This window comes from Drosophila ananassae, chromosome 2L (assembly GCF_017639315.1).
Source record: "Drosophila ananassae strain 14024-0371.13 chromosome 2L, ASM1763931v2, whole genome shotgun sequence".
Classification (NCBI taxonomy): Eukaryota; Metazoa; Arthropoda; class Insecta; order Diptera; family Drosophilidae; genus Drosophila; species Drosophila ananassae.
Window position 1 is genome coordinate 19746721 of NC_057927.1, and position 23110 is coordinate 19769830.

Here is a 23110-nt window from a genome sequence, read left to right on the forward strand (position 1 = left end):
GTTGTTTACGTGTTTAGTATCAAAATGTATGTCTAATCTAGAATACAAAATTTGAGCCGGGCGTTGGATATGCCCTTTGTCAGGAATGTCAGATACGTGGGACGAGGATGAAGCCGAGCGCGGCAGTCCGGACAGACCAAGACAAAATTTGCAGGCAGAGGAGAAAACTAGTCCCAACAATGGGCAGGAGAGTAAAAGGAGCAGTACAGGAAGTACAGGTCTAAAGATAGCATCCCAGGGAGTCCCCTCAAAGCGGGCTACTCTCGACGAATCGTTCAATAGAAGCTCCGACTCCTTCAATCAGTGGAGCTCGGACGCATCGGCTCGTCCGAACAGCAAAGATCGAAGACTGGAATACTTTCGCAAAGGCACCAATACCGACTGTGAAGTGCATGTTCTGAGCACCTGTGTTGAAAACGAAGACATCGTGGGCAATGTCTGCTACAAAAAGTTCGCCTGCCACCGAATCTTCCTGGCCACAGCTTCCGACAAACTGGAGCAGGACGTGTACCGAAACAAGCAGTGGAACGGTGTGCTCCAGATCAATGGGGTGTCTCCCGAAAGCGTCGAGATCTTCCTGGAGTTCATATACACATTCCAGGTGAGCCCAGCGATGGTCCAACTGGGCCTGGTCGGCGACATCTTCATTCTCTCCTGCGCCTACAACATTCCGGAGCTGCTGCGCACCTATTCGAGTCGGCTAAAGGACACCGAGTGGCCGATCGACGGCATTTTTCCCACCTTCGATCTAGCATTCCGCCACAACATCATTGACTTGGAGCATGTATGCATGGGGGTTAGTAGAGATCACTTTCTAGAGTAATATTTATTTATTTTTTATTTTTGTACACGATAGAAAATCATTGAGCATGCGGATGAACTGACCAAGGAGCCCGGCTTGATGAAACTTCAGGTTTATGCATTGAATTTCGTGATCCAGCACTGGATATTGACCGACGTTGTGGCCCAAAGGGATCTTGTGCATCTGCTTCAGGAGTACCAGGAGATGAACGAAATTACTTTTTCCAACAGCCAGAAGTTCCCGCACTTTACCAAGATCATCAAATACTTCCCCAATGTGCTCTTGGATTCCGAGGGGTACATTAAAAAGTTTTAAAACACAAGCAGTGCACCAGATGTTCATCTATCTCAATGGTTTTTTATTTATCCCAATAAATAACTCCTTAAGCTCGGCATTTAAGTTTGAATCGGTATAGGAACCAAATACTATATGAGGGAGTAGTTTTCTCTGACAGGATTTGAAATTGCTGTGGAACTTTTACACGTTGTTTTTAATTTTTCTAATATAGAAATTCATAATCTATAAATCGAATAAAAATATATTTTATGTATTTATTGATTATATGTATATTTTTAACATATAATTTTATTTTAAATGTGTATATAGAATATCTTACATAGAATATTTGTTTTAATCTTTTGTCATAATATATAACTCTAGTGTAAATATTAGATATGTATCAAAATTCATGTCTTCGGCGTATTTATAGAATATATTTTAATTGTTTTAAGGTCTTAAATTTTTGTTTAATGTTTTTACTAAAACTTCTATCTTACTTTCCTTAAGATTTACTTACTCGCCCTGGCTTGGTCCAGTAACCTTTGAGATTTAAAAATAAAATGAATCTACTTAGTGTCATGAAATAAAAGTAGTGAAATTTAATTATTATTTTTTATTAAAACGGTTTTTTTTAATAAGTTTATAGAATAAATCTCATATTATTCGAAATACCAAAATGAAGTACCACAGTTACGAGGACTGCCAACCCCAGCCGAATATCAATCTGCACCCACTACTTTACGGCTAGATTTAGCGGGAAAATGAGGTATTTTGCGGTATATACTGCAAAAGTACGCGTTATGCGCGTGCTACCTTGTACTCGGGATTTGGGATTTGGATACTCTGGTGCGCCATTTTCGTGCCTGAAAAAAGCCGAGTTACAGTGGCAAGAAAATTGCAAAAACGCGAATATTCACATTGCGAAAAGTGTATCAAAGTGTGGAAAAGTTTCGCGCAAACTGAAAAGCAACCGCCGATGATGAGTCCAGCTTGAATTGCAATGTAAGGCTGTTAGGTGTGGAATCAGACGCGTTTTCCTGACTCGTGCGCCCCAACCGTCGCGACTCTCGACCCGGCCAGCAGTATTCCCACATAAATAAATACCCGCCGACGCCGTTGTTTTCAGTGCCATTGCATTCTCGGGAGCTAATGCAAGTGAAGTAATTAATGGTCAGATAATCACCACATACAGACACAACGGCCAGCAGTCAGTTTTCTGGCGGCGCATGTTTTGTTTTTTCGTGCACTGTACACCACAGTGGAGTACTGCCGTGTGGCTGTGTGTGTGTGTGACCGTGTCGTCGGTGTAACTGTGCATGTGTGTGTACCCATTTTAGGCGGCAATGGTGTGAGGCCCTGGTCGATAGTTGCCCACTATCGATAACCGCAACTTACCTTTGTTGTTTGTTTTCTTGCAGTTGATGTCTATATAAACAATCGCCTTGATCTGATCATTGGTAAGCAAGGAAACGAAAATGGAGGAAATATCCAGCCTAGACTCCTTTGGCGCGGACTCGAACGCCCGGCCCGAGTCGGCCACTCCCCGACCAGAGGATCAGGAGCAACAGCAACAACAGAACCCAGTGGATACCCAAGATACTCCGGCCTCACCGCCAGCAGAAGATGCCGCCCCCCAGTTCAGCGAGCTGCGGCCCCAGGACACGGGCAAAGAGCCGGAAGAGGACTTCGAACAGATATCAGAGGGATCCTTGGACGCGGAGGACAACCAGTCCCAGGACAAGGCTTCAGCCTCGCCGCAGAGGGATCCTGTAGAAGCGGAACAGCAAACAGAGGGTACTCGGGGCGATCCTGAGGAGACAGACGGCTTGAAAAGGGACGAAGAGGTCGGCGGCGATGCTGTAGATGGAGGTCCGGCCTCCAACGAAGCCATGGATGTGGATGAGGGTGAAGCAGGAGGGGAACAGGATGCTGGAGAGAACGAAGAAACCGCAGAAAGACATGCAACGGAGGAGCCGGACGCAGCCGACGATGTGGAAATGCGCTCTGTGGGCGGAGATTCCCGCCAGGCGGACGACGTAGAGCCTCCAGAGGGCAGAGACGAGGTTGATACGAGTCTAGAAGATCGGGAAAACGTGACCGAGGCCAATGAGATTGAGAATGAAAACGAAGCTCCGGGGGAGGACGACGACAATCCGGATGGTGACGCCGAATCCGAGCAGATTGAAGAGGGCGACGGAGCAGAGGAAGGTGGAGAAGCCGAGCACGGAGATGGTACGTTCAATTCCCGATATTATTCGTTCTAATAAATAAAAACATTTTCTTTTAAAACAGAAACCGTTGAAAACGTTTTGGAGCCAGAGGAATCAGACGTTTGTCTCATTCCTGACGATCCAGAAACCGAGGTGACGGAAGCTGAGAAGGAACAAGCCCGCGAAAACGCCGAGAAGGCTGCCGAAGAGGAAGAGGCTGCCGAGCAGAGCCAATCAAAATCCCCCCAGACCGAGGGAAAATCCGCCACAGACGCACCTGTTGATCCAGAATCCGAGGGTGGTGTTGGTGGCGAGCCCACCGAAGAGTCTCAGACCACTGGAAATGGTATGTGCCAAAAATACGAATTATTTTAAACCAAAAATATAGCCGATTTTCAATCTTGCCGTCAGATGCTCAAGCCGGAGATAAGGCGGCATCGGAAAGGGCCGAAGGTGAGCGAATTGGAAATGTATTTTGCATTTTTGTTTGCTTCGACACATTTACTCCCATTTTCACTGTCTCAATTTGGCGAAACATTTAATAAATTATATGTCTGACTATAGTTTCAAACTCATAATAACTAACTAATTACTATTCCCATTAGACGATGCCGGCGGTGCAGCAGCCAACGACGAGGACGCCGCCGAAAATGCACCTGATGTCGACGAGCCCACTGGAGAGGAGTTCGCCAGCGGAGCGAGTGGAGAGCCTGGTTCATCGCCAAAAACTATCATCAGCTGGATCGTGGGCAGTGTGGAGAAGTGTCGACAATGCGATAACGAGAAGTCCTGTGGCTTCCGCTTCAAAAAACCAGAGGAGTCTCAAGAAAAGGACAAGGAAGATGGCGACAACGAGGATGAGGAAACTCCCAAGGAGCCAGCTGCCGCTGTTTACGAGTTCATCTGCGACTCAACGTGCTGCAATGCCCTACTGGCAGATAATCCTGGAAAGTTCTTCGTACGGCGCAAGAAGTTCCTCGTGGAAGAGGTTGTTCGAGAAGAGAGCGCCGAAAAACCAGATGCAGAAGGCGAAGCAGCAGAAGAAGACTCAGGTGCTGCCTCAGCAAAGACCCAGTCCTGTCTGCAGTGCAGGGAGGAGAAGCGGTGCAAGTACTTTATAAAGCAGGACCAGGACTGCTTCTACATCTGTAACGATGACTGCTTCAATCTCCTCAACGCGGAGGAGCCGGACAAGTTTAAGCTGAAGAGACACTCGATCAGGGTTCGCAATATTGGCGCCACCACGCTGCAGCCCCAGCAGAGTTCGCCTGGCAAGCGGGCCGAAAACAGTGTAGTAGCCAGGACGCTGGCCGAAGCCGAGGCGGCAAGGCTGGACAGGATCGAAAGCTTCCGCAGACGTTGCGCCGACTGTGAGGCAGAGATTAACGTGAACGAGAAGCAACTCATCTGGGAAACCATGGACTTCTGCAACGAGGTCTGTCTGGGAAGCTACCAGCGCACCATCGGCTCCAGCTGCGAGACTTGTAAGCAGGAGGTGAGCTCCACGGCCCTCGGCAAGTACTGTGTCCGTTTCGGCTTTGATGTCCGGCAGTTCTGCTGCGCTGGATGCTTGAACACCTTCAAGAAGGGTCTGAAGACCTGTTCCTGCTGCCAGAAGGACATCAGCGGTGGGCAGGAGGGTTTCCTGGCACCCGTGGGTGATAAGGACCAGTTCAAAGACTTTTGCTCGCAAGCCTGTCTCCGCCGATACGACAGCATGTGCAATCCCAGGCGGAAACTCCGCACCGATATATGCGGCGTGTGCAACAACGAAAAGCCAGTCCGCGTTGAGATGCTTCTCGAGGACAGAGAGCACTATTTCTGCTCCAATCCGTGCTTCTCGGCCTTCAAGTTCGTGAGCAACGTAAACGCCGACCCCTGCGCCATGTGCTCCAAGTATTTTGAGCGTAGGAGCGCCGAGGCGTACACCATCTACAACGAGCATCAAACGCCGAAGGTCTTCTGCTCTCGAGTGTGCATCAACGTTTATATCATTGTCAATCGGCACATCGTCTCGTGCCAGTGGTGCAAGGTGAAGAAGTACAACTTCGACATGATCTACCAGCTGAGTGGTCAGGAGGACCACGATACCCTCACACTAACCTGCTCCATCAACTGTCTGACCATGCACGGCGTCAGCTGCAACATCTCGGCCCGGGCGGTTACTAAGTGCGACAACTGCAGCAACTTCAACACCCCGCAGTACCATCTGACCATGTCAGACGCCTCCATGCGCAACTTCTGCACCTACCAGTGCGTAATGCAATTCCAGAATCAGTTCGCCCGTGCGCCGCTCACCCTGGACAGCGACCAGCCCGCCTCCGGAAGCAGTCCGAGTAGCAGCAGTTCCAAGACTCAGCAAGGCAGCTCTTCGCGCGGCAGCCGACGGGACACAGCACCCTTCCCCACAGGTCTACCCAAGCGTGTCAAGCTCAAGCTCTCCCAGCAGGTGAGGTTCCAAGACTTCATTTATTTTCTTTTCAGATTCAAACTTAGTACCGCAGGAATGATAGATATGCACAAAATTGTCCTTTAAAATAGCTTTTCAATATATCGATATATCGTCGATATCGATCAATCGAATATCGAAAGCAATGGTGTTTAAAAAATGCAATTATTTATGAAATTGTTTTGAAATAAGCTCTTGTTCATTCGCCACAATATGTTGATAGCAAAAAGTAGGGATGCCAAACATTTAACTCTGTTAAGATACAATCACATTTCTTTATATATTTTACTATTCTATTTTTTTTTTTAATTTTTAAATGAAAGATGTTAAGAAGAAAAAAAAGCTCTGTAAGTTTAATGGGGCAAAGAACTAAAACACAATTTTAAAGAATTTTTTCATCCATTTTTCAGTCTGGAAAACCTACTGCCAAGAAATCAGGCGGAAGCACCATGGTGCCGGTTATATCTACGGTACAATCTCTGGCAAGTGGGGAAAATCTGACTGTGCGGCGCAAACGTGGACGTCCTCGAGAATCAGGAGCTGCTTCACCACCTCCGCTACCAGGATCCCATCCGACACCCCAACGAGGAAGGCCCCGAAAGCACATCGACTATACAGCACGATCTCCGTCGCCAGTTGGACTGTCGCCGATCGGAGCCCGGCGAAACACAACCACATCCATGGACTATCCACCGGCCACGGTATCAGAGACAAAGATCATCACAGTGCCGCCGTATCCAAAAGCTGTGCGCAACGTAAACATTAGCTGTAAACCAATGATGGTGTCCACGGGTGAGCAGGCCACTCCGTCCATGAGAGATTGTGCTAGCCAGACCGAGAAGGACTACTCCAACAAGGTGCTCATCCCAGTGCCGGTGCCCATCTTTGTCCCGCAACCGATGTATATGTACTCTGCTCCGTTCCCCGTACCCGTGCCCATTCCACTCCCCATCCCAGTGCCGATATTCATACCGACGACGAGAAACACCTCGCAGGGTATACTCAAGGAGATCAAGAAGATCCAGGACAAGATGCCCGAGGATCCGCTCGAGGCTGAGCTCCTTATGATGGCCGAGATGGTTGCCGAGGAGAAGCATGACTCAGATTCCGATTCTGATAACGAGATCAAGCCGGATCCGGGCCTTGTGACCCTGCAGTACCAGAACAGTCTCGAGGCCGTTGCCCAGCAGCAGCAGCAACAACAGGTGGTTGACGTCAGCGGGGCTGGGCACAACCCCTATGGTGACGATATGTTGCAGATAGCATTGAAGATGGCCACGGGCGACTATGACAACCACCATCAAACTTCCACGGTGGATCTGGAGACGTCCATGACGGCTAATACCATCAGCAGTCAATCGCCAATGGGACACGACGGTATGGGTCAGATGGGAGTGCATCATCTGGATCAACAGCATCACATGTTGGATGCAACAAATCGGTAAGCAAGAAGAGCCACTTTTTAAATATATATTTAACTGGTTTTCCAATTAAAGGTCACCCCGAGGACGCAAGAGGGCCGGCGGCGCTGTCCTGGAGTCGCCTAATCGTAACAGCAGGTCACCAGTTAAGCGGCAGCGTGGCGAAATGGACCACTCCGCCCTGCAACAACAGTCGCAGCAGGCACAGCAGCCGCAGGAGAAGCCCGATGCCCAAATGTTCCTCAAATACACGTTCGGAGTAAACGCCTGGAAGCAGTGGGTGATGACCAAGAATGCCGATATCGAAAAGAGCTCTATGCGAAGGCGGCCCTTCAAGACGGAGCTCCTCCAGATGACCGCCGATGAGTTGAACTACTCACTGTGTCTCTTCGTGAAGGAGGTGCGCAAGCCCAATGGCACAGAATATGCTCCGGACACAATATACTATCTTGTTTTGGGTAAGTGGGCACTTTAAACAAAAAAAGCAAGTTGTTTAAATGCATTTTTGTTATTTTTTATTGCAGGAATACAGCAATATCTTTATGTGAATGGCCGTATTGATAATATATTCTACGATCCTTATTATGAGCGATTCACGGAGTGCTTGGATGAAGTAGCACGTAAATTTTCCGTGCTCTACAACGATTCGCGTAAGTGGAACATTCGCTTTAAAAATATATGCTTGTCCATTAATTTATTCTTATTTTGAATAGAATACATTGTCACCCGCGTGGAAGAGGAGCATTTGTGGGAGTGCAAACAACTTGGTGCTCATTCCCCACACGTCTTGCTCAGCACTCTCATGTTCTTCAACACCAAGCACTTTAATTTGACGGTGAGGCATTAGCTGAAATAATAAACATGCAGTGGTTTTTAATTATTTGGACATTACAGACTGTGGAAGAGCACATGCAGTTATCCTTCTCACACATAATGAAGCACTGGAAGCGCTCGTCCCAGAATTCGAAAGTTCCTGGTTCCCGGAACGTGCTCCTACGCTTTTATCCACCGCAGGCTGGTTTGGGTGAGTTTTAACTCTTGAAACCATAGATGAACCCTTTTTAATTGTTATCTGTCTCCTAAACAGACGCCAATCCACGAAAAAAGAAGGTTTATGAGCAACAGGAGAATGAAGAGAATCCTCTGCGGTGTCCCGTCCGCCTCTACGAATTTTATCTCTCTAAATGGTGAGAATTTTACAATGCTCTCTATTAAATATAGCTAATTTCTGAATGGATCTTCGCAGCCCGGAAAGTGTCAAAACCCGCAACGACGTATTTTATTTGCAGCCGGAGCGCTCCTGTGTCCCCGACTCGCCAGTCTGGTACTCCACGCAAGCTCTGGGCCAAGACGCGCTGCAACGGATGCTGCACCGCGTGAAAATGGTCAAGGAAATCAATATTGCGTTACTGACGACTTAATGGCTGGCCAGGCAGATATATCAGAGTGTATGTGCAAGGCGGCTTGTTCTGCAATATCACCCGAAGACGATTGACGATTCTTCGGCTTGGTGCTTAGCACAAGTTTGTTTGCGGGCAAAACCAAATAGGGCTAAACTAGGAGCGAGAGTTGTGCTATATTATAAATTGTTTTTAACTTTTATACTTACTTTGAGTGTGGCAGCAATGAGAGGAGAGATATTGTAAAAAAATGTGAACGATTACCAAGTCCATCTCACTATCAATTGAACTAAAAAATAAACTAGAATCCAACAAGTAACAATCCACCACCACCCAAACACACAACCTACATATAATACTAATACACCTTCAGACATCTTCATTAGGATAAGTTTAGTAGCCAGAACCACACATTTTTAGTCATTACTTAAACTGTTTAGGCGATAAGGCAATAAGGATGTGCCCCGACCGAAGAGCGGAGAGCCGAATAAGTGCATGTATGTATGTACATAAGTCTACGATAGATGACCATACAGTGATTGTACAATGAAAGTTGTACATAGGATGCAAACCTTAACAATTAGCGGCGCTGATGTAAGTGTTGAAAATGTAAAATGCTGTACTCCTTAACTTCAAGATTTACACATGTCTATATATTAAATACATACATACTTTGAATGGCTGTCTTTCGTCTTTTGTTCTGTTTACTCCGGAAACTGGAACCCCAACTGGAACAACATCCCAAAGCATACGATTACTTTCACAAGTGTTTCAGTTTATTGACACAAAAGGTATGCTGCTTTTGGTGTAATACATGTATAATTGAGATGGTTAAGTGCAACACAACTCGCTTTCTAATTAGCGTAGAATAAAAGATGGAACTAAAATAAGATATTTATTTGTCAGCCCGAGTGCTCGGCTCCCAGTACTCCTTCCTTGGTCGTCCTTTCTGGCTGGGTTGGCTGGCAAACTTTCAAGGCTTTCAAGGCGCATTCGATGAGGCTCTTTGTTGGATGTCTTTTTATTTTTATGTTTTATCTATTATACCCTCTCGGAAATTACCACTCGGCGTCACCGTTGGATTTTTGGAACACGTAGTCTTTGCCGCGCATGTTCATGATGCCATCCTTAAGATAGAACTTCCATTTGTTGCGGGACCGAGTGATCTGTTAAATATTTCTTTCTCAGTAATGCAATGCTCTAGAAACCATTAAAGGTAATAATATTTACCTTATCGTACTGACAAACGATCACATTATCTGTTTCAAACATCTCAGCCGAGTCTTCGTCGGTAACATCATCTTCACTGTTCAGTGGCTCTTCTTCAGCAGCATCCTCTTGCTCCGCATCCTCGTCATCATCCTTGTCCAGGTCGTCGTCATCGTCGTTGTCGATGTTATCATCGCTCTCCTCGCTCTCGTCCTCGTCGGAGGAGTCGAGTGCTCCATCCAAATGTTTGGCAGCAGCAAGATTTTCTGAAATGTTAGAACAGAAATTTATTATCCAATTTTCGGGTATATTTTGATAAAAATTATCCTACTCTGGTGGTTGGCGTTGCTCAAGGCTGCGTTGACATGCTGCTGCAGCACCGACGAGGCCAGTGTGGTGGGCAAGGACATTATGGACGAGATGAGGTGGGCCGTCAGTATCTGAGTTAGCTGGTTCTCCTGCAACGCCGATGCTGGCACTTGAATGGTGAGCACTCGAGATTCTGATCCTGCCGAGCCGGCTGGCGAAGGCAGAGTGATCTGCAAATGAAGTTGAATATGAATAGAACGTTACCTTGGGGTTTGTCTGGAATACTTACGTTGACTGGCATGATGCGGTTGGGGTCCAACGATGCCACAATTGGAATGGGAGCCTGCCCACCACTGGACGCCTGCTGCTGTTTCTGCATCAGTGTGGCTCCTGAGGTGGGATGCAGTGGTGGTGGATTCTGTGAGTTGACCTCTTGCTTGACGGGCCCCAGACCATTCTTGATCCCGCTGCTCGTGGCCATTGTGGCGGGCGACTTCATACCGATCTTGTCCCCAATCAGGGCTGCGGCGCTGGTGCTACTGTTCTGTGGCATGGCCGCCGATGCGGAAGCGGCCTTCTTCTTAGCGTTGGCGGCCTGCAATTAACATTAAACTATTAGAACCAAAATCCTCACAAATCCCAGGTGGACAGATGGCATTACCTTGTTGTTCTGCAGTCGAGGCATGTGCGAGTTTTGATGTGTGTGATGTGGTGTTTTTTGGGTGAGTTTTTATGGTTGGTGTGGGTGTGTGGGGCGGTTCGAATGTGGAGTAAGCACCGCATTAGTCAATGTCGATGATGAAGCGCAGTAACATTGTTGTTGTTGGTTGGCATAAGGAAGATAAAGCAACATGTCTTAGTCAAAATGTTTTTGAACAAAGTTAGACACTTAAAAATATGATAATATATATATGACTTTGATGAACTAAAGTTAACATTCATGGCAACAGTTGAATGAGTTGTTGGAATGAGCCCCACCTTTGGATTGTTGGCCACAATGGGCGGCGGGTGGGTGCCTTCGTCTGGGCTCAGCTCCACGGCCTTACTGGCCAGCAGTTTGTTGCGCCAGATCTGTTTCATCTCCTGAAGGACCTGCTCGTCGACGCCCTCGTCCAGGAAGGCATCGCGTACATTTGTGATGACATCCTCGATCACGGCATGGTATACTTTGAGCTGCGGGTGGAAGGCAAGAGGCATATAATTAAAACTTAAAACATGAACTATCAATGACTGTTATTAGTTATAATTAGAAGTGTTCCGAGGAAAACGAATTATAGGTTTCATTATGTCAAGATAACAGGTACAATTTTCCCAACTTTGGTTATGGTTGTTTTTCTTACTTCGTAAACCCATTATTATAATTTTAACCACAGCTGTAAGTATGTCAAATACAAATACTAGTAGTATATCGCATTCGACTTGTATTTTAGTGGGTATGTATGCATTAATGTACCGGTATCACTCTTGTTTTTGCTGCAGTGCCCCCACGAACTGGCTATGTTAGTACATACTTAGTGCTGCTTTATCAGGGCGATAAGAGAACCCGATGCTGATAATGGCACACGCCACGATGTGTATGCATTGGCACATATATGTACATATGGCTCCTGGGAAGCAAATTTTCGGGCAACAACCCAGGCCAACAACAAAAATTGCAAGGCAACGAACGCAGGCAACACCTATACTGTCACAGACAGGCACCAACACACAGACAGACAGACATACGCAGTCACACACACAGACAAGTTGTCGCCGTTGCAGTCTCAGTATCGGTATCTTAATTTCAACCTGGTGTCCGTATCGTCCGTGCCCCACACTCAATGGGACAAACTTTCACTTTTCCAGGTGGGCAGCCACGAAGGAGAGGGACGAAGGGGCCCGGCCCCAACTCCTGACCGCTTTTCTTCCATATGTCGCGCCGTATTTCGGTATTAAGTGTCCGGTACATTGGAGCTTTATGGTCTGCTCTGACAAAGGTATAGCGAATATGTATAACTTACCACTGATGTCTGGCATAACGCCATTTGAACCTTTTTTTCCGCCAGTTTGATGCTTTTGATTTACTGGCTCAGTAATTGACTTCTTCGTGAATTATAAATTATTGGCTGAAAGAATGGTGTTGTAGTGATGGCAAAAAACGTATTTCTATCGATAAGCCGATATTTGTCGTACAAAACTATAATTAATATCGTATATCGACGTGTTTTTTGAAATTTATCGTTGGATCATATAAAATATTTTAACATAAGTTGTAAATTTGTAATAAAACTTATTTAATTTAAAACATCTATTTTATTTCTTGCATATTATATAGAGAAACTAATAGCCATTAAACATATATAAGTAATGGACCAAGGTTGCCAGACTAAAAAACTATTAAAATCGCCAGGGCTGCAGAATTTTCAATGTAATGGTAAGCCACTGTTAACACGCTGTTAGCAGTCTGTTTTGATGGAATCGAGTTGGGATTTTACCCAAACTTTCGTTGCAACAGGTTATCATTTCCTCCCCTTTCCGAGCACCACCGAAAACAAGTGCATCCGGTAAATGACTCAATGTACCAGTCGCAACTAGCTGTCCCTTCGACTTGTTAAAGATGAGTGGAGCAGAAACAAGAGACGCCGTCAACCACGAAAATGTGAACAGGACTAGATCAAGATCATATCTGGATGATTCGATTCCTATCCGGCTACTTCCGCTGTCAGTGCGTCATCAGCTATGTGCCCACCTGGATGCACTGGATGTGTGGCAAGTGATGGCTACAGCGGCGAAACTATACCCGTCCCAAGTGGATCAGATACACAGTGAGAAGCAGAGGGGGCGCTCGGCGTCCAACGAGTTTCTCAATATCTGGGGTGGCCAGTACAATCACACGGTCCTAACTCTGTTTGCATTGTTTAAAAAGTAAGAGTAGCAGTATTCTGTCTAAACTTTACTAATATCTATGACTACATTTTAGGTTGAAACTCCACAATGCCATGCGGGTGATTAAGGACTACGTTAGCGAGGACCTACACAAATACATTCCACAAAGCGTGCCCACAATAAGCGAACTGCGTGCTCCTCCCGATTCCAGTGTCAGGATAAACAATGGCCCGCCCTATCCCTCATCCTCAGGTGTAAGCAACTCCAATAATAACCAAAGCACAACGTCACCAGAAGATCCCAGTCTGGAGTCCTTGGGCAACATTCACATCAGCACTGTCCAAAAGGCAGCCGAGTCCCTTATGGAGATTGACTATAACGAGCTGGAAACTGGCACCAACAAATGGTGTCCGGAAAATCGCCTGGGACAGGGTGGATTCGGTGAGGTGTATCGCGGACAGTGGAAGCAGATGGATGTTGCTATCAAGGTGATGAACTACCGCAGCCATGTTGACAAGACCCAGGTAGAGCTGCAGCAGAGCTACAACGAACTCAAGTATCTCAACTCAATCCGACACGACAATGTAGTGGCCCTTTACGGCTACAGCATCAATGGGGAAAAACCATGCTTAGTATACCAACTGATGAGTGGTGGCTCTTTGGAAAATCGCTTGCGGGCTCACAAATCGGATGCGTCGCTTCCACCATTGACTTGGCGACAAAGGTTCAATATCTGTGATGGCACAGCCAGGTGAGTCTACATCTACTTTTTCCTCATCATCAAATATTAATCAATCTCCACAGGGGCATCTACTTCATGCATACGGTCCGCGGTACGCCGCTCATCCACGGAGACATTAAACCCGCGAACATACTTTTGGACCAGTGCCTGCAGCCCAAGATTGGTGATTTTGGTCTGGCTCGAGAGGGCCCGAAGTCCATAAATGCCGTGATGCAGGTGAAGAAAGTGTTCGGCACTAGAATCTACCTGCCGCCGGAGTTTCGCCACTCAAAAAACCTAAGCACAGGAGTGGATGTATACAGTTTCGGAATAGTTTTACTGGAGGTGTTTACGGGCCGCCAAGTGACGGATCGCTTGCCAGAGAATGATCTTCAGCAGGATCTTCTTCACTACGTTAAACAGCACTGGCGGCACAATCGCACAGAAGTTCTTGACAAGCACGTCCCAATGCCATTTGGTGCTGACCTGGACATGTGCGTGTGTGCCATTGAAACAGGACTAGATTGCACTGCCATAGAGCCGCAGAATCGGCCGTTAATGAGTACGGTTCTCAATCGCTTTGCACCACACCGCATAAAACCCCAACCAATTTGATTTCGAATTTTGATATCCTTATTACTGATTATGACTTGTTACTCAATTGTCATTTTTAAACGAATGATACTGACAATTATGTTTATAATATATATTTTATACACTGTTTTACTAATTAATGATTTAGTTTTTGTTATATTTTTGGAATTATTGGAAGTATTGTTTGTGTCAGGTTTCTGAAAAGATAACCCAAGAATCTACTCGGAAGTGTTACGTATTGATTCTAACGTCATTTTGGTTATAACTCTTTTTTTCAATTTCGCAACACAATAACAGCAAAATAATACCGTTTTTAATCGTAAAGAATTCCGGCTTCCCACATCGAGACGACCATTTGTAAGTGTAGTCTTAGGACGAGAAAAAATTCGCATTTCACAACCGATAACGACTACAGACTAGGACGAAACACACTTGCAAGCGATATTAGCAATGAATTTGAAAAATTCCAAGTTTTTTAAGAGGATTCAGGAGCTGCGTCATTTCTCAAAGGAAAAGATTCGAAAGGATCGTGAGCAGCGAACGCGAGTCACCCGCGCCCTGGACATGGCGCTTAGCGAGCAGCCGCATCGAGAAAATGACTGGTACTCCCCGGGGCACTCGCCGCCCAACTCCCTACCACTTTCCCAACCGGTGATCAGCTCTCCGCGTCGCCGCCTCAAGAAATTGCGATGCTCAAAGAAGAAGGTCGCTGCTCGAAAAGGAAGCCAATCACCGGACTACCGAGTCGCTGGTGGCCAGTGTTTGGCAGATGGCAGCCCTTTGCCGGGACTATTGTCGGCGTCAGAGGCTAAACTCCAGGGCTACATCCAGCTGAACAACAAGTGCTACCGGGTTGAATGTCCCACGAGCGCAGTTCCTACAGCCGGAGCAGCCCCGGACGACGAGCGTACTCCCAGGTGACCCATTAAATCGCCCTTTTGTAATAATCTTTGGGTTTACCTTATCCATCTCAGCGAAACAAAGAGCACCATTTGTGTCTCAAATTCCCGCTATGCCATGATCGGAAAGATATCCAAGACTCTCGGCTTCAAGCTGGTGAAGGAGTCCAAGCTGTGGAACATTCTTTGGTCGGATTCGTTTCCCGGCGTCGAACTATTCAAAAATATGAAGCGCTTCCAACAGATTAACCACTTTCCTGGCATGATCGAGATTTGCCGAAAGGATCTGCTATCGCGAAATCTAAATCGGATGTTGAAATTGTATCCGCATGACTACAAGATATTTCCCAAGACCTGGATGCTGCCGGCGGAGTGAGTTCTTGCTTTACCTTCTAACTGATAATTAAACTAAATCTCCGTACTTTTCAGCTATGGAGATGCTTTGAATTATTCCTTAAATCACAAGCGGACTTTCATCCTAAAGCCGGATTCAGGAGCCCAAGGACGGGGAATTTGGTTAACCAATGACCTGAAAACGATAGGACCCCACGAGCGTCTTATATGCCAAACGTACATTCATAGGGTGAGCCGGAGTCATTGAGTTCCATCCTCGTAAATAATCCTAGGAATTCCATTCCATAGCCACTACTAATCGATGGTTACAAGTTTGACTTACGCGTGTATACCCTTATAACATCAGTGGATCCGTTACGCATCTTCGTGTACAACGAGGGACTGGCTCGTTTTGCAACCAACAAGTATGTGGAACCCACTCCGGGAAACTCCAACGACCTGTACATGCACCTCACCAACTACTCGGTGAACAAGCGGAACTCGCACTACGAACTCTGCGACAACGATGACTGTGGAAGCAAGAGAAAACTGAGTGCGATCAACAACTGGATGCGACGCCATAACTACGACGTGGAGGAGTTTTGGAACAACGTGGACGATGTGATTATTAAAACGGTACTAAGTGCTTGGTCGGTGTTGAAGCACAACTACCACGCCTGCTTCCCGGGACACGACAAAATCCAGGCCTGCTTTGAAATACTCGGCTTCGACATTCTGGTGGACTGGAAGCTGAAGCCCTACATTCTGGAGGTGAATCACTCACCCAGTTTCCACACCAACGAACAGGTGGACCGAGAAGTAAAGCGTCCGCTCATCCGGGACACATTGAATTTGGTCAGCACGGTGCTGGCGGATAAGAAGCAGATTATGCGAGAGGATCGGAAGAGGGTGAAGCAACGTCTGCTGAAGATACGTGGGGAACCGTAAGTTCTAGTACGGAAAAATAACTCCTTATTCATATATTTTCCAACATATTATAGGGTAGTTCAAAAGCCACGTCTCAGTGCGGGCACAGCTTCGAAGGCAAAACTAAATGCCAAGACAACCAACCCAGAAGCTGGTACCAATCCCAAGAAGGCTGAATCGGAGCCCGTCATCACGGGTCCCCTGGCCCAGCAGATCGCATGGGAGGAGAGTCATCTGGGGAACTTTAGACGGATTATGCCGCCACCCGACTCCACCAAGGAAGAGTACTATACTCGATTTTACGGCCAGACCAACCAGGTGTCCATCTTCGCCGAGACGGCGGCCAGCAAGAAGCGGGAGGATCTCGCTCGCAAGATGCGTCTGCAGATCGAGGAGAAGAAAGCCAAGCAGGAAATGATGCTGAATGGTCGGCCCAAGCGGGATCCCCGGAAGCGGCAGTCCGTTATCCTGCCGCGGGCCGTGCGCGAAAAGAATCGCATTAATCTCTTCCGGCTAAAGGAGAACTGGACGCCGGGCTTCATATCAGAGGCGGAGGAGCGGTTACGGCACACTTGGCTTCAGATGCGCACCGAAGCAATCAAAACACTGAAGATCACCGAGAATGTGAGCAATAATATCTATTTTTTTGAAAGTCTATGTCCTAACACTTTCCCTAACAGGTATATTTCACTCTGTACGAGTCCGGACACCTGACCAACACAGACATGGTTGTGTATCCCCATTTATACCACAATCTGCAGCATGGTTTCGACATCCGAGAAAATCCCTGAGTGAACGCAGCCTCCAAAATCCCAGTGTCTTAGTCCGCTTCATCCATTCGCCTTCTAATTAAACCTTTGACTATTAAACCTTCCGACACCTTGCACACTTCCTGGATGGCGTGTTGTTAAATTGTTTAATATTTAAATTTTAACTGCTACTTTCTCCAAAATAATAGAAATGGTTAGAGATTTAATATACATATATTGGTTAGATGGTTAAGGCGGTTGATAAACTTGATTCTTTTCTAGGAGGATTCTAAACTTTTATCCGCCAAACCGTCACATCGTATACCTACCTACCGTACAAATTTAAATCATATTTATATGATCATAAAAAGTTATTTTAAAATGTTTTTAACAAAACGCAGTTTTTAAATTAGTTATATTCCTTGATTTTTGAAAGACTGTGATTAGGAACATTTTACGGTTCAATTTTCATAAATAAATGGTTTCTGTTCGTCCTCTCTTGTTTGAATTGGAAACCGGACTGGCTATCCGGCACTCGACTCCGCATAGAAACCAAACATCCATGTATATTTGGCAGCCTGCCCGGCAAACAAATATCATAAACACTCGCCCATGGGCCCCACGAGGAGGAGGGGCCAGTACCGAGATCGAGATTCAAGCATTTCGAGAGCATCCGCGGCAATTGAGATATTTCGAAATGAGAGGAAGATCGAAAAGATCAGTCAGTTTAAGGAGCAGCCGCAGGCCAGTCCACACTCCGGAAAGTCGCTAATTATTAGTGGAAAAATATTCATAAATAGTAAAAAAAAAAAAACTAAAATATCCAACGAATATTAGCGGCATGTTCAAGGTGTCACAGGAGATGCGTCTGAATACCCAGGCAGTCGCCCCCGCCTCCAATCCGAGTGGGAGTGGCATAGATGGGAATAGTCCGGAGGAGGGTGGTATTTTTGGACGCTACCAGCGCACGCCCGATGCGGGTGAGATGAGGAAGTAAACATCGAAATGGCTATTTATACACGGCCCATTCTGACTTTCCAGATGCCTATCCCTCGGAGCCGCCACGGGTTTATGTGGCGCCCGAACTGACCGATGCCGGCAAGGTGCAGCTGCTGCACTTTCCCAGCGGAGCGGTCAGGGTCAATAGCCCTGTTGGCTTTGTCATCAAGCGGAACGGAGTCAAGGGAAACTTTGAAGTGCGTGTGGAGAGCCCAACCGGGCAACCCATCCAGCCTGTCCACCAGAAGCAGCTGGACCCGGAACGATTTCAGATCGACTGTCTTATAAGTGCCGGAGCTGGGCTCTACAAGGTGCACATAAAGTGCAACTCTGTGACACTGCCGAGGTCACCGTTTATCATAGTAGCCATTGCTGGGAGTCCGGAAGCCATAGAGGGCAAGCCAATTGATTCAGCAGGTGGGTGACATAAATAGCTAGTTTTATAATAACTCTATAGTTCTGTTTCTGTGTTAGTACCCAGCTTGGAGTCGGATGCCAATAAGGTTCACAGCCGGGGCTTGGGTCTCACTCACGTGAGTCTGGTGGAGCGCAACGAGTTCACCGTGGATTGCAGTCAGGCTGGGAACAACATGCTGCTGGTGGGCATTCTCGGACAGCGAGGTCCCAGCGAGGAGGTGGTGGTCAAACACTTAGGCCGAAATGTGCACCGGGTTAGCTACCGAGTCTGCGATCCTGGCGACTACATTCTGGTGGCGAAGTGGGGAGACCAGCACATTCCCGGATCTCCGTTCAAACTCAGCGCCGAGTAGGGCTTCAGACATGATGAGAGTCAACCGCTCCTATCATCATTCCTACCTGGAGGCGAAGTGTACCTAATGATGATAACATCCAGCCACTTTATGTGCATTATAGAACGCTTTTTGTTGCCTTGTTTCCCCCATCGCTTTTGGGTACTGATGGTGTCTTCGACTTTCAACCTAATGATGATGACCGGAACGCCGTACCATGGGGAATAAAAACAAATATCAGAGTCTACAGTCAAGAAAACACAAATAGTTTCGAAAGAACGGAAGTTTTATATTTTTTATTTAATTATTAATAACTACATAAATTGCCAAAACATGATACGTACTAGAAATATTAGTTTTAATGATTATAAATAAAATATATTGTAAATTTGTTTCTAAATACGAGTAGTACTATGTTTTTTTTATTTTGGAGGAATCACAATCATTTGGCCATCACCTTCGGTCGATAAAAAGAGGGGAGCCATAATGATGTAGTCAGAGGAATGCCAAGTTCTTGATGATGATGGGGAATCCATTTTCGATGCCCAGACGAAGATAGAAATAATGTCAAATAAGTTTTTCAAAAACATTCATATGTGGGGCAGCCAATATTCGATTATCTCTTTCATATTATTATAAGAAAGTTATATAATATGGGTTATAGTTATATAACATTAAACTATGAACAATTGTATACCCTAAATATTTAATATTTAATAATATTATATTTAATTTAAATTTATATTTCTAGAAATCTAAAAATACCGTAATATATTTTGCAATTTTTTGAAATTTTTCTGCCCTTCCAATTCCGCGCTCACTTTTGGCTGAAAACCCAAATGGGATAATAATAGACGGACAAAATCTGGTGACCTTGTTATGGGGGTTTCTTTCCTCCCACCAGTGGCTTCATGTCCCGCCTTGCCCCGCACAGAGGTGCCAATGTGCAAGTTAATGATGATTACCAAAGCCGACGACTGTGGCAGCCACATTATCATTTTTTGTTATTTAGACCGCTAATGACGTTCGCATTTGGGAGCTCGCTGCTCTCTTCGCCGCGCAACCTAATGATGATGATGATGACCGGCAAATACATGTACGTGTGAGTTGTGTCCGTGTGTGTTGGCTTCAACAAAAGCTGTTATTGCAGTGGGGCAGATGGGGGTTGAGAGACTGAAGTTGGTAATGATGAGATGAAATGCGTTTGCTTTGTTGTGAGCCCTAACGAGCAGCGGCAGGAGGATGGAATGGGACCTAGACTACTTCTCGGATGAATAGAGAAGTAGCTGCAAACTTTTCATCATGTTCCTGCAACATTGAGATTCAATTTCTAACGTACTACAGATTGTCCGGCTATCTGGCAACTCTGCTTCAAACCTTAGATACTAGTTGCACTGTTCACACCATGTTGCTCTCTTTGGTCAGTGTTGTCAAATGTTCTTCCTAAAAACCAGCTAGATTCGAACTAAAAACTTTTTTAAAACATGTAAATAATTTAATTCAGATACTAACAGGAGCTCACCAAACATATTTTTTCTTCAATTTAATCCTACATTGGTTTGCGACTGTCATAATTAGGCTTCCCAAATTAACTAAAGTTTTATTTTTTTTAAATGTTAAAAATTATAGACTTAGAAATATAAAATAAAAAAATATGTAACATTTTAAGTCTCGCATGCGTACTAAAATTGATTTATATATTCTATTTAAAAAATCTGGTGGTAAACAGCTAACCTGCCAGCTCCGTTCGCCGTGCTGCTATCTCGCTCTCGAAAACATCATTATTTGGCAGCGCTGCGTTGGAGCTACAGTTTTTTCGTGTGTTTCCCTCTTGAAGATAATTAAAAATTAATTATTTGACTTATTATTAAGTTTTGGTAGCTGGCAGTGTTGTGTTTTGCTGTTTTAATGGGGGCAAGAAGAGCGTAACCGCAAAACGAAATCGGCGGACAAAATCCGATGTGATGCACGTCCCTCTGGATGTGTGTGTTTGTGTGTATCTCTGTGAAGGGAAAAAGTTGTGCGTGTGTATTCAAGAAAAGTAACATCTCCCCCCGCAAATTACAGCAGCCCAATAGGCTCCCCCAAATGCTCCCCATCGCAGGCAAGTGCCAATTCCGTGGCGTCGGCGTCAGCGTCAGCGCCAACGTTGGCGTCGCCGAACATCTTCATCCGCATCTCCTCTCTTGTATACTTGAATTACCGCTTCATTTTGATTCCAGCTTTTGTCGCGTCCATCTCGTAGTTCGTCTCCTGAATGATATTTTCAACTTGTTTCGGGCCCTCTCTTTATATTTGTTTACCGTTGTAATGTGCGTTGGGGAGAGGCTGGTCAGTGCCAATGTGTGTGTGTGCCGGCTTAATGATAATTGAAAATCAGCAATTATAATGACAGCGATATAATAGGCACAGGCAAGTTATAGTTGCTAAGGTGCTGCTCGGTTCTAGGAACTAGGATCTATAGGTTACAACATGTATCTTTTATGTTATCTGAGTTTAAAGTTTAAAGCATGCACCATAGGATTTTATCAGGAGGAGTTTGGATCCTATCCGATGGAGTTAAAATTCTATTCCTTTTTCAAATCCTTTCCAGATGTAGATGCGTATACACTATGCCCGTCAATTAGATAAACCTCTTCATGTCCTGCTGCAGCTGGCAGACGAAGTTTGTTGGGCAATCCCAGTTGTCGGCAGTGAGACCCATGTGAAATGCCTGTAAGTACTGCTTTAATTTACTGAATATAACTATTATTAACATAACTTATCCTGATAGTATGAAAAATTCAACAAAAAGCGCCGACAATGGGAGGATAGTGGTGTACTAGAGCTGATTAAACTATGGAAAGTCTGCGCCTATGAGCTGCGCACCATCAAACGCAATGGCCATCTGTACGTGGCTATGGCCAAGCAGCTAACCTCACTGGGCGTCCCTGTTACTGCACTGGAGGTTCACTTCAAAGTCAACAATCTAACACAGCGTTACAGACAGGAGCAAAAGACATTCGAAACCACGGGCATCATCAGCACCTGGAAGTTCTACAGTCAAGTTGATGATGTTTTCAAGAGTCTCGCCGCACACACCGGTTACAAGTAAGTTAAGCCAAACTCTACAGCTATAAACCCTATAATTTTATTTATTGTTCCTCCATAGAGATAAACGAATGACGAGCGCGTCGAATACCAGCAGCCTACCATCTACATCCGAGTCACCAGTTTGGAAAAATCCAATGTCGCAACAAGAGTTTAATAGTAACAACGCGGAGGGGTTCTATAAGTAAGAAATTGTTACATTTAAAGTACTGAGAATTGGAAATAATAATGTATTTGTTTGTAGGACCGAGTACGGGATGCATCGGCACTTTATGGACCACTCCCAGCCGCCTCCCAATGCGGGGAATGTGGACAATTTTATGTCCTCCTCGGCTGCTGTGGCAGCAGTGGCTGCAGCTGCCTCTGCTCGTCTGGCGGATAACAACATGGACCAGCAGATGAACACCGCCGCTGGAGGTAGTGGAGCCAGTGGCGGAGGCGGCGGCAATACAAATGGTGGCGTTAGCAACTATCAGAAGATCAAAAAATCCCACGAAGACTACGACAAGTTCGTTGACATAGTTAAGAATATTGTGGACACCCATAAGAGCACACCCGACAAGGTGGACACTTTCGGGGACTTTATCAAGTCGTATATGAAGCGCTGGCCGGAGCGGTTGCAGGACGAAGCCATCAACCATATTACAAACTATGTGATCGTGAAAAACATGGAGCATAGCATGGTCAGTAGTCACAATCCTGAGGGGGTGAACAACCGACAATAACAATACAAGCAGGAGCCCAGCAACTGAGCTAGTTGTTGGACGGAGTAGCTCCAAATCCAGGAACAAGAAACCGTAACCGCAACTTGACAGAAGGCGAAGAATACTTAAGGTGGCACTTCGTACTTAACCGCATCTGAGTTGTGGCCAAGCTGATTGGACAGACACACGGCATACAGTATTTTTTGTATAGTTAAAATATACAACGGAGTTTTAGTTCTCTGTGACCGCTCTCTCTCGATATCGAATTGACTTCAATATCTGGAAGCGGAAACAATCGTACATAGAGATCCTAGAGTACATTACGTTTAGAAACCATTTCCTACAGTTAGCTGTAAACTATTATAAATAAATTAATAAACGCTTTAACGATTATTTATGAA

At 45.7% G+C, this 23110-nt stretch overlaps 7 protein-coding genes across 15 annotated transcripts; 6 read left to right on the top strand and 1 right to left on the bottom strand.

Annotated features, from left to right (window-relative positions):
* Positions 1-85: 85 nt before the first annotated feature.
* On the top strand, positions 86-1196 carry LOC6501487. Its single transcript, XM_001955316.4, has 2 exons — positions 86-796; positions 857-1196. The coding sequence occupies exons 1-2, from the start codon at positions 86-88 to the stop codon at positions 1115-1117; spliced, it is 972 nt and encodes a 323-aa protein (XP_001955352.1). The 3' UTR covers positions 1118-1196.
* A 187-nt stretch (positions 1197-1383) lies between these two features.
* On the top strand, positions 1384-9243 carry LOC6501488 (zinc finger MYM-type protein 3). 4 transcript variants are annotated; one of them, XM_014911586.3, is made up of 12 exons: positions 1384-2241; positions 2500-3313; positions 3374-3637; positions 3703-3744; positions 3897-5740; positions 6151-7181; positions 7237-7619; positions 7686-7811; positions 7875-7996; positions 8056-8185; positions 8249-8348; positions 8408-9243. In XM_014911586.3, the coding sequence occupies exons 2-12, from the start codon at positions 2557-2559 to the stop codon at positions 8580-8582; spliced, it is 4974 nt and encodes a 1657-aa protein (XP_014767072.1). In that variant the 5' UTR covers positions 1384-2241; positions 2500-2556; the 3' UTR covers positions 8583-9243. The 4 variants fall into 4 exon arrangements, with proteins under 4 accessions (XP_014767072.1, XP_001955353.1, XP_044570171.1 ...); XM_001955317.4 differs by having other exon boundaries at positions 1384-2083; XM_044714236.1 differs by lacking the exon at positions 3703-3744 and having other exon boundaries at positions 1384-2083.
* A 72-nt stretch (positions 9244-9315) lies between these two features.
* On the bottom strand, positions 9316-12245 carry LOC6499076 (transcription initiation factor IIA subunit 1). 2 transcript variants are annotated; one of them, XM_001955318.4, is made up of 7 exons: positions 12080-12245; positions 11058-11252; positions 10741-10749; positions 10369-10674; positions 10102-10309; positions 9792-10036; positions 9316-9727 (listed from the first exon to the last, which is right to left on the bottom strand). In XM_001955318.4, the coding sequence occupies exons 1-7, from the start codon at positions 12101-12103 to the stop codon at positions 9620-9622; spliced, it is 1095 nt and encodes a 364-aa protein (XP_001955354.1). In that variant the 5' UTR covers positions 12104-12245; the 3' UTR covers positions 9316-9619. The 2 variants fall into 2 exon arrangements, with proteins under 2 accessions (XP_001955354.1, XP_014765896.1); XM_014910410.3 differs by lacking the exon at positions 10741-10749.
* A 254-nt stretch (positions 12246-12499) lies between these two features.
* On the top strand, positions 12500-14395 carry LOC6501489 (serine/threonine-protein kinase pelle). Its single transcript, XM_001955319.3, has 3 exons — positions 12500-12983; positions 13039-13695; positions 13749-14395. The coding sequence occupies exons 1-3, from the start codon at positions 12676-12678 to the stop codon at positions 14278-14280; spliced, it is 1497 nt and encodes a 498-aa protein (XP_001955355.1). The 5' UTR covers positions 12500-12675; the 3' UTR covers positions 14281-14395.
* Positions 14396-14480: 85 nt separating this feature from the next.
* Positions 14481-17292, top strand: LOC6501490 (tubulin polyglutamylase TTLL13). Of its 2 annotated transcripts, XM_014911590.3 has the most exons (7): positions 14481-14616; positions 14675-15176; positions 15234-15530; positions 15588-15741; positions 15801-16435; positions 16493-17042; positions 17099-17292. In XM_014911590.3, the coding sequence occupies exons 2-7, from the start codon at positions 14710-14712 to the stop codon at positions 17207-17209; spliced, it is 2214 nt and encodes a 737-aa protein (XP_014767076.1). In that variant the 5' UTR covers positions 14481-14616; positions 14675-14709; the 3' UTR covers positions 17210-17292. The 2 variants fall into 2 exon arrangements, with proteins under 2 accessions (XP_014767076.1, XP_001955356.1); XM_001955320.4 differs by having other exon boundaries at positions 14498-15176.
* A 145-nt stretch (positions 17293-17437) lies between these two features.
* LOC6501491 (filamin-A) lies at positions 17438-19308 on the top strand. Its single transcript, XM_001955321.4, has 3 exons — positions 17438-18147; positions 18209-18583; positions 18641-19308. The coding sequence occupies exons 1-3, from the start codon at positions 18009-18011 to the stop codon at positions 18934-18936; spliced, it is 810 nt and encodes a 269-aa protein (XP_001955357.1). The 5' UTR covers positions 17438-18008; the 3' UTR covers positions 18937-19308.
* A 1330-nt stretch (positions 19309-20638) lies between these two features.
* On the top strand, positions 20639-23102 carry LOC6501492. 4 transcript variants are annotated; one of them, XM_044714238.1, is made up of 6 exons: positions 20667-21019; positions 21138-21327; positions 21509-21630; positions 21689-22005; positions 22067-22189; positions 22250-23102. In XM_044714238.1, the coding sequence occupies exons 3-6, from the start codon at positions 21625-21627 to the stop codon at positions 22728-22730; spliced, it is 927 nt and encodes a 308-aa protein (XP_044570173.1). In that variant the 5' UTR covers positions 20667-21019; positions 21138-21327; positions 21509-21624; the 3' UTR covers positions 22731-23102. The 4 variants fall into 4 exon arrangements, with proteins under 4 accessions (XP_014767077.1, XP_044570173.1, XP_001955358.1 ...); XM_014911591.3 differs by lacking the exon at positions 21138-21327 and having other exon boundaries at positions 20639-20733; XM_001955322.4 differs by having other exon boundaries at positions 20667-21327.
* The last annotated feature ends 8 nt before the right edge of the window (positions 23103-23110 follow it).

Bases quoted from the DNA above. Each gene is read 5' to 3' on its own strand.
- LOC6501487 (XM_001955316.4), top strand. From the start codon at position 86: ATGTCAGATACGTGGGACGAGGATGAAGCCGAGCGCGGCAGTCCGGAC. The intron at 797-856 runs GTTAGTAGAGAT...TGTACACGATAG, and splicing joins TGGAGCATGTATGCATGGGG to AAAATCATTGAGCATGCGGA.
- LOC6501489 (XM_001955319.3), top strand. From the start codon at position 12,676: ATGAGTGGAGCAGAAACAAGAGACGCCGTCAACCACGAAAATGTGAAC. The intron at 12,984-13,038 runs GTAAGAGTAGCA...ACTACATTTTAG, and splicing joins CTGTTTGCATTGTTTAAAAA to GTTGAAACTCCACAATGCCA. The intron at 13,696-13,748 runs GTGAGTCTACAT...CAATCTCCACAG, and splicing joins ATCTGTGATGGCACAGCCAG to GGGCATCTACTTCATGCATA.
- LOC6501488 (XM_014911586.3), top strand. From the start codon at position 2,557: ATGGAGGAAATATCCAGCCTAGACTCCTTTGGCGCGGACTCGAACGCC. The intron at 3,314-3,373 runs GTACGTTCAATT...CTTTTAAAACAG, and splicing joins AGAAGCCGAGCACGGAGATG to AAACCGTTGAAAACGTTTTG. The intron at 5,741-6,150 runs GTGAGGTTCCAA...TCCATTTTTCAG, and splicing joins AGCTCAAGCTCTCCCAGCAG to TCTGGAAAACCTACTGCCAA.
- LOC6499076 (XM_001955318.4), bottom strand. From the start codon at position 12,103: ATGGCGTTATGCCAGACATCAGTG. The intron at 10,037-10,101 runs GTAGGATAATTT...CTAACATTTCAG, and splicing joins GAGCAACGCCAACCACCAGA to AAAATCTTGCTGCTGCCAAA. The intron at 9,728-9,791 runs GTAAATATTATT...AATATTTAACAG, and splicing joins TCGTTTGTCAGTACGATAAG to ATCACTCGGTCCCGCAACAA.
- LOC6501492 (XM_014911591.3), top strand. The intron at 22,006-22,066 runs GTAAGTTAAGCC...GTTCCTCCATAG, and splicing joins GCCGCACACACCGGTTACAA to AGATAAACGAATGACGAGCG. The intron at 22,190-22,249 runs GTAAGAAATTGT...ATTTGTTTGTAG, and splicing joins AACGCGGAGGGGTTCTATAA to GACCGAGTACGGGATGCATC.
- LOC6501490 (XM_014911590.3), top strand. From the start codon at position 14,710: ATGAATTTGAAAAATTCCAAGTTTTTTAAGAGGATTCAGGAGCTGCGT. The intron at 15,742-15,800 runs GTGAGCCGGAGT...TCCATTCCATAG, and splicing joins GCCAAACGTACATTCATAGG to CCACTACTAATCGATGGTTA. The intron at 17,043-17,098 runs GTGAGCAATAAT...TTTCCCTAACAG, and splicing joins CACTGAAGATCACCGAGAAT to GTATATTTCACTCTGTACGA.
- LOC6501491 (XM_001955321.4), top strand. From the start codon at position 18,009: ATGTTCAAGGTGTCACAGGAGATGCGTCTGAATACCCAGGCAGTCGCC. The intron at 18,148-18,208 runs GTGAGATGAGGA...CTGACTTTCCAG, and splicing joins CCAGCGCACGCCCGATGCGG to ATGCCTATCCCTCGGAGCCG. The intron at 18,584-18,640 runs GTGGGTGACATA...TTTCTGTGTTAG, and splicing joins CAAGCCAATTGATTCAGCAG to TACCCAGCTTGGAGTCGGAT.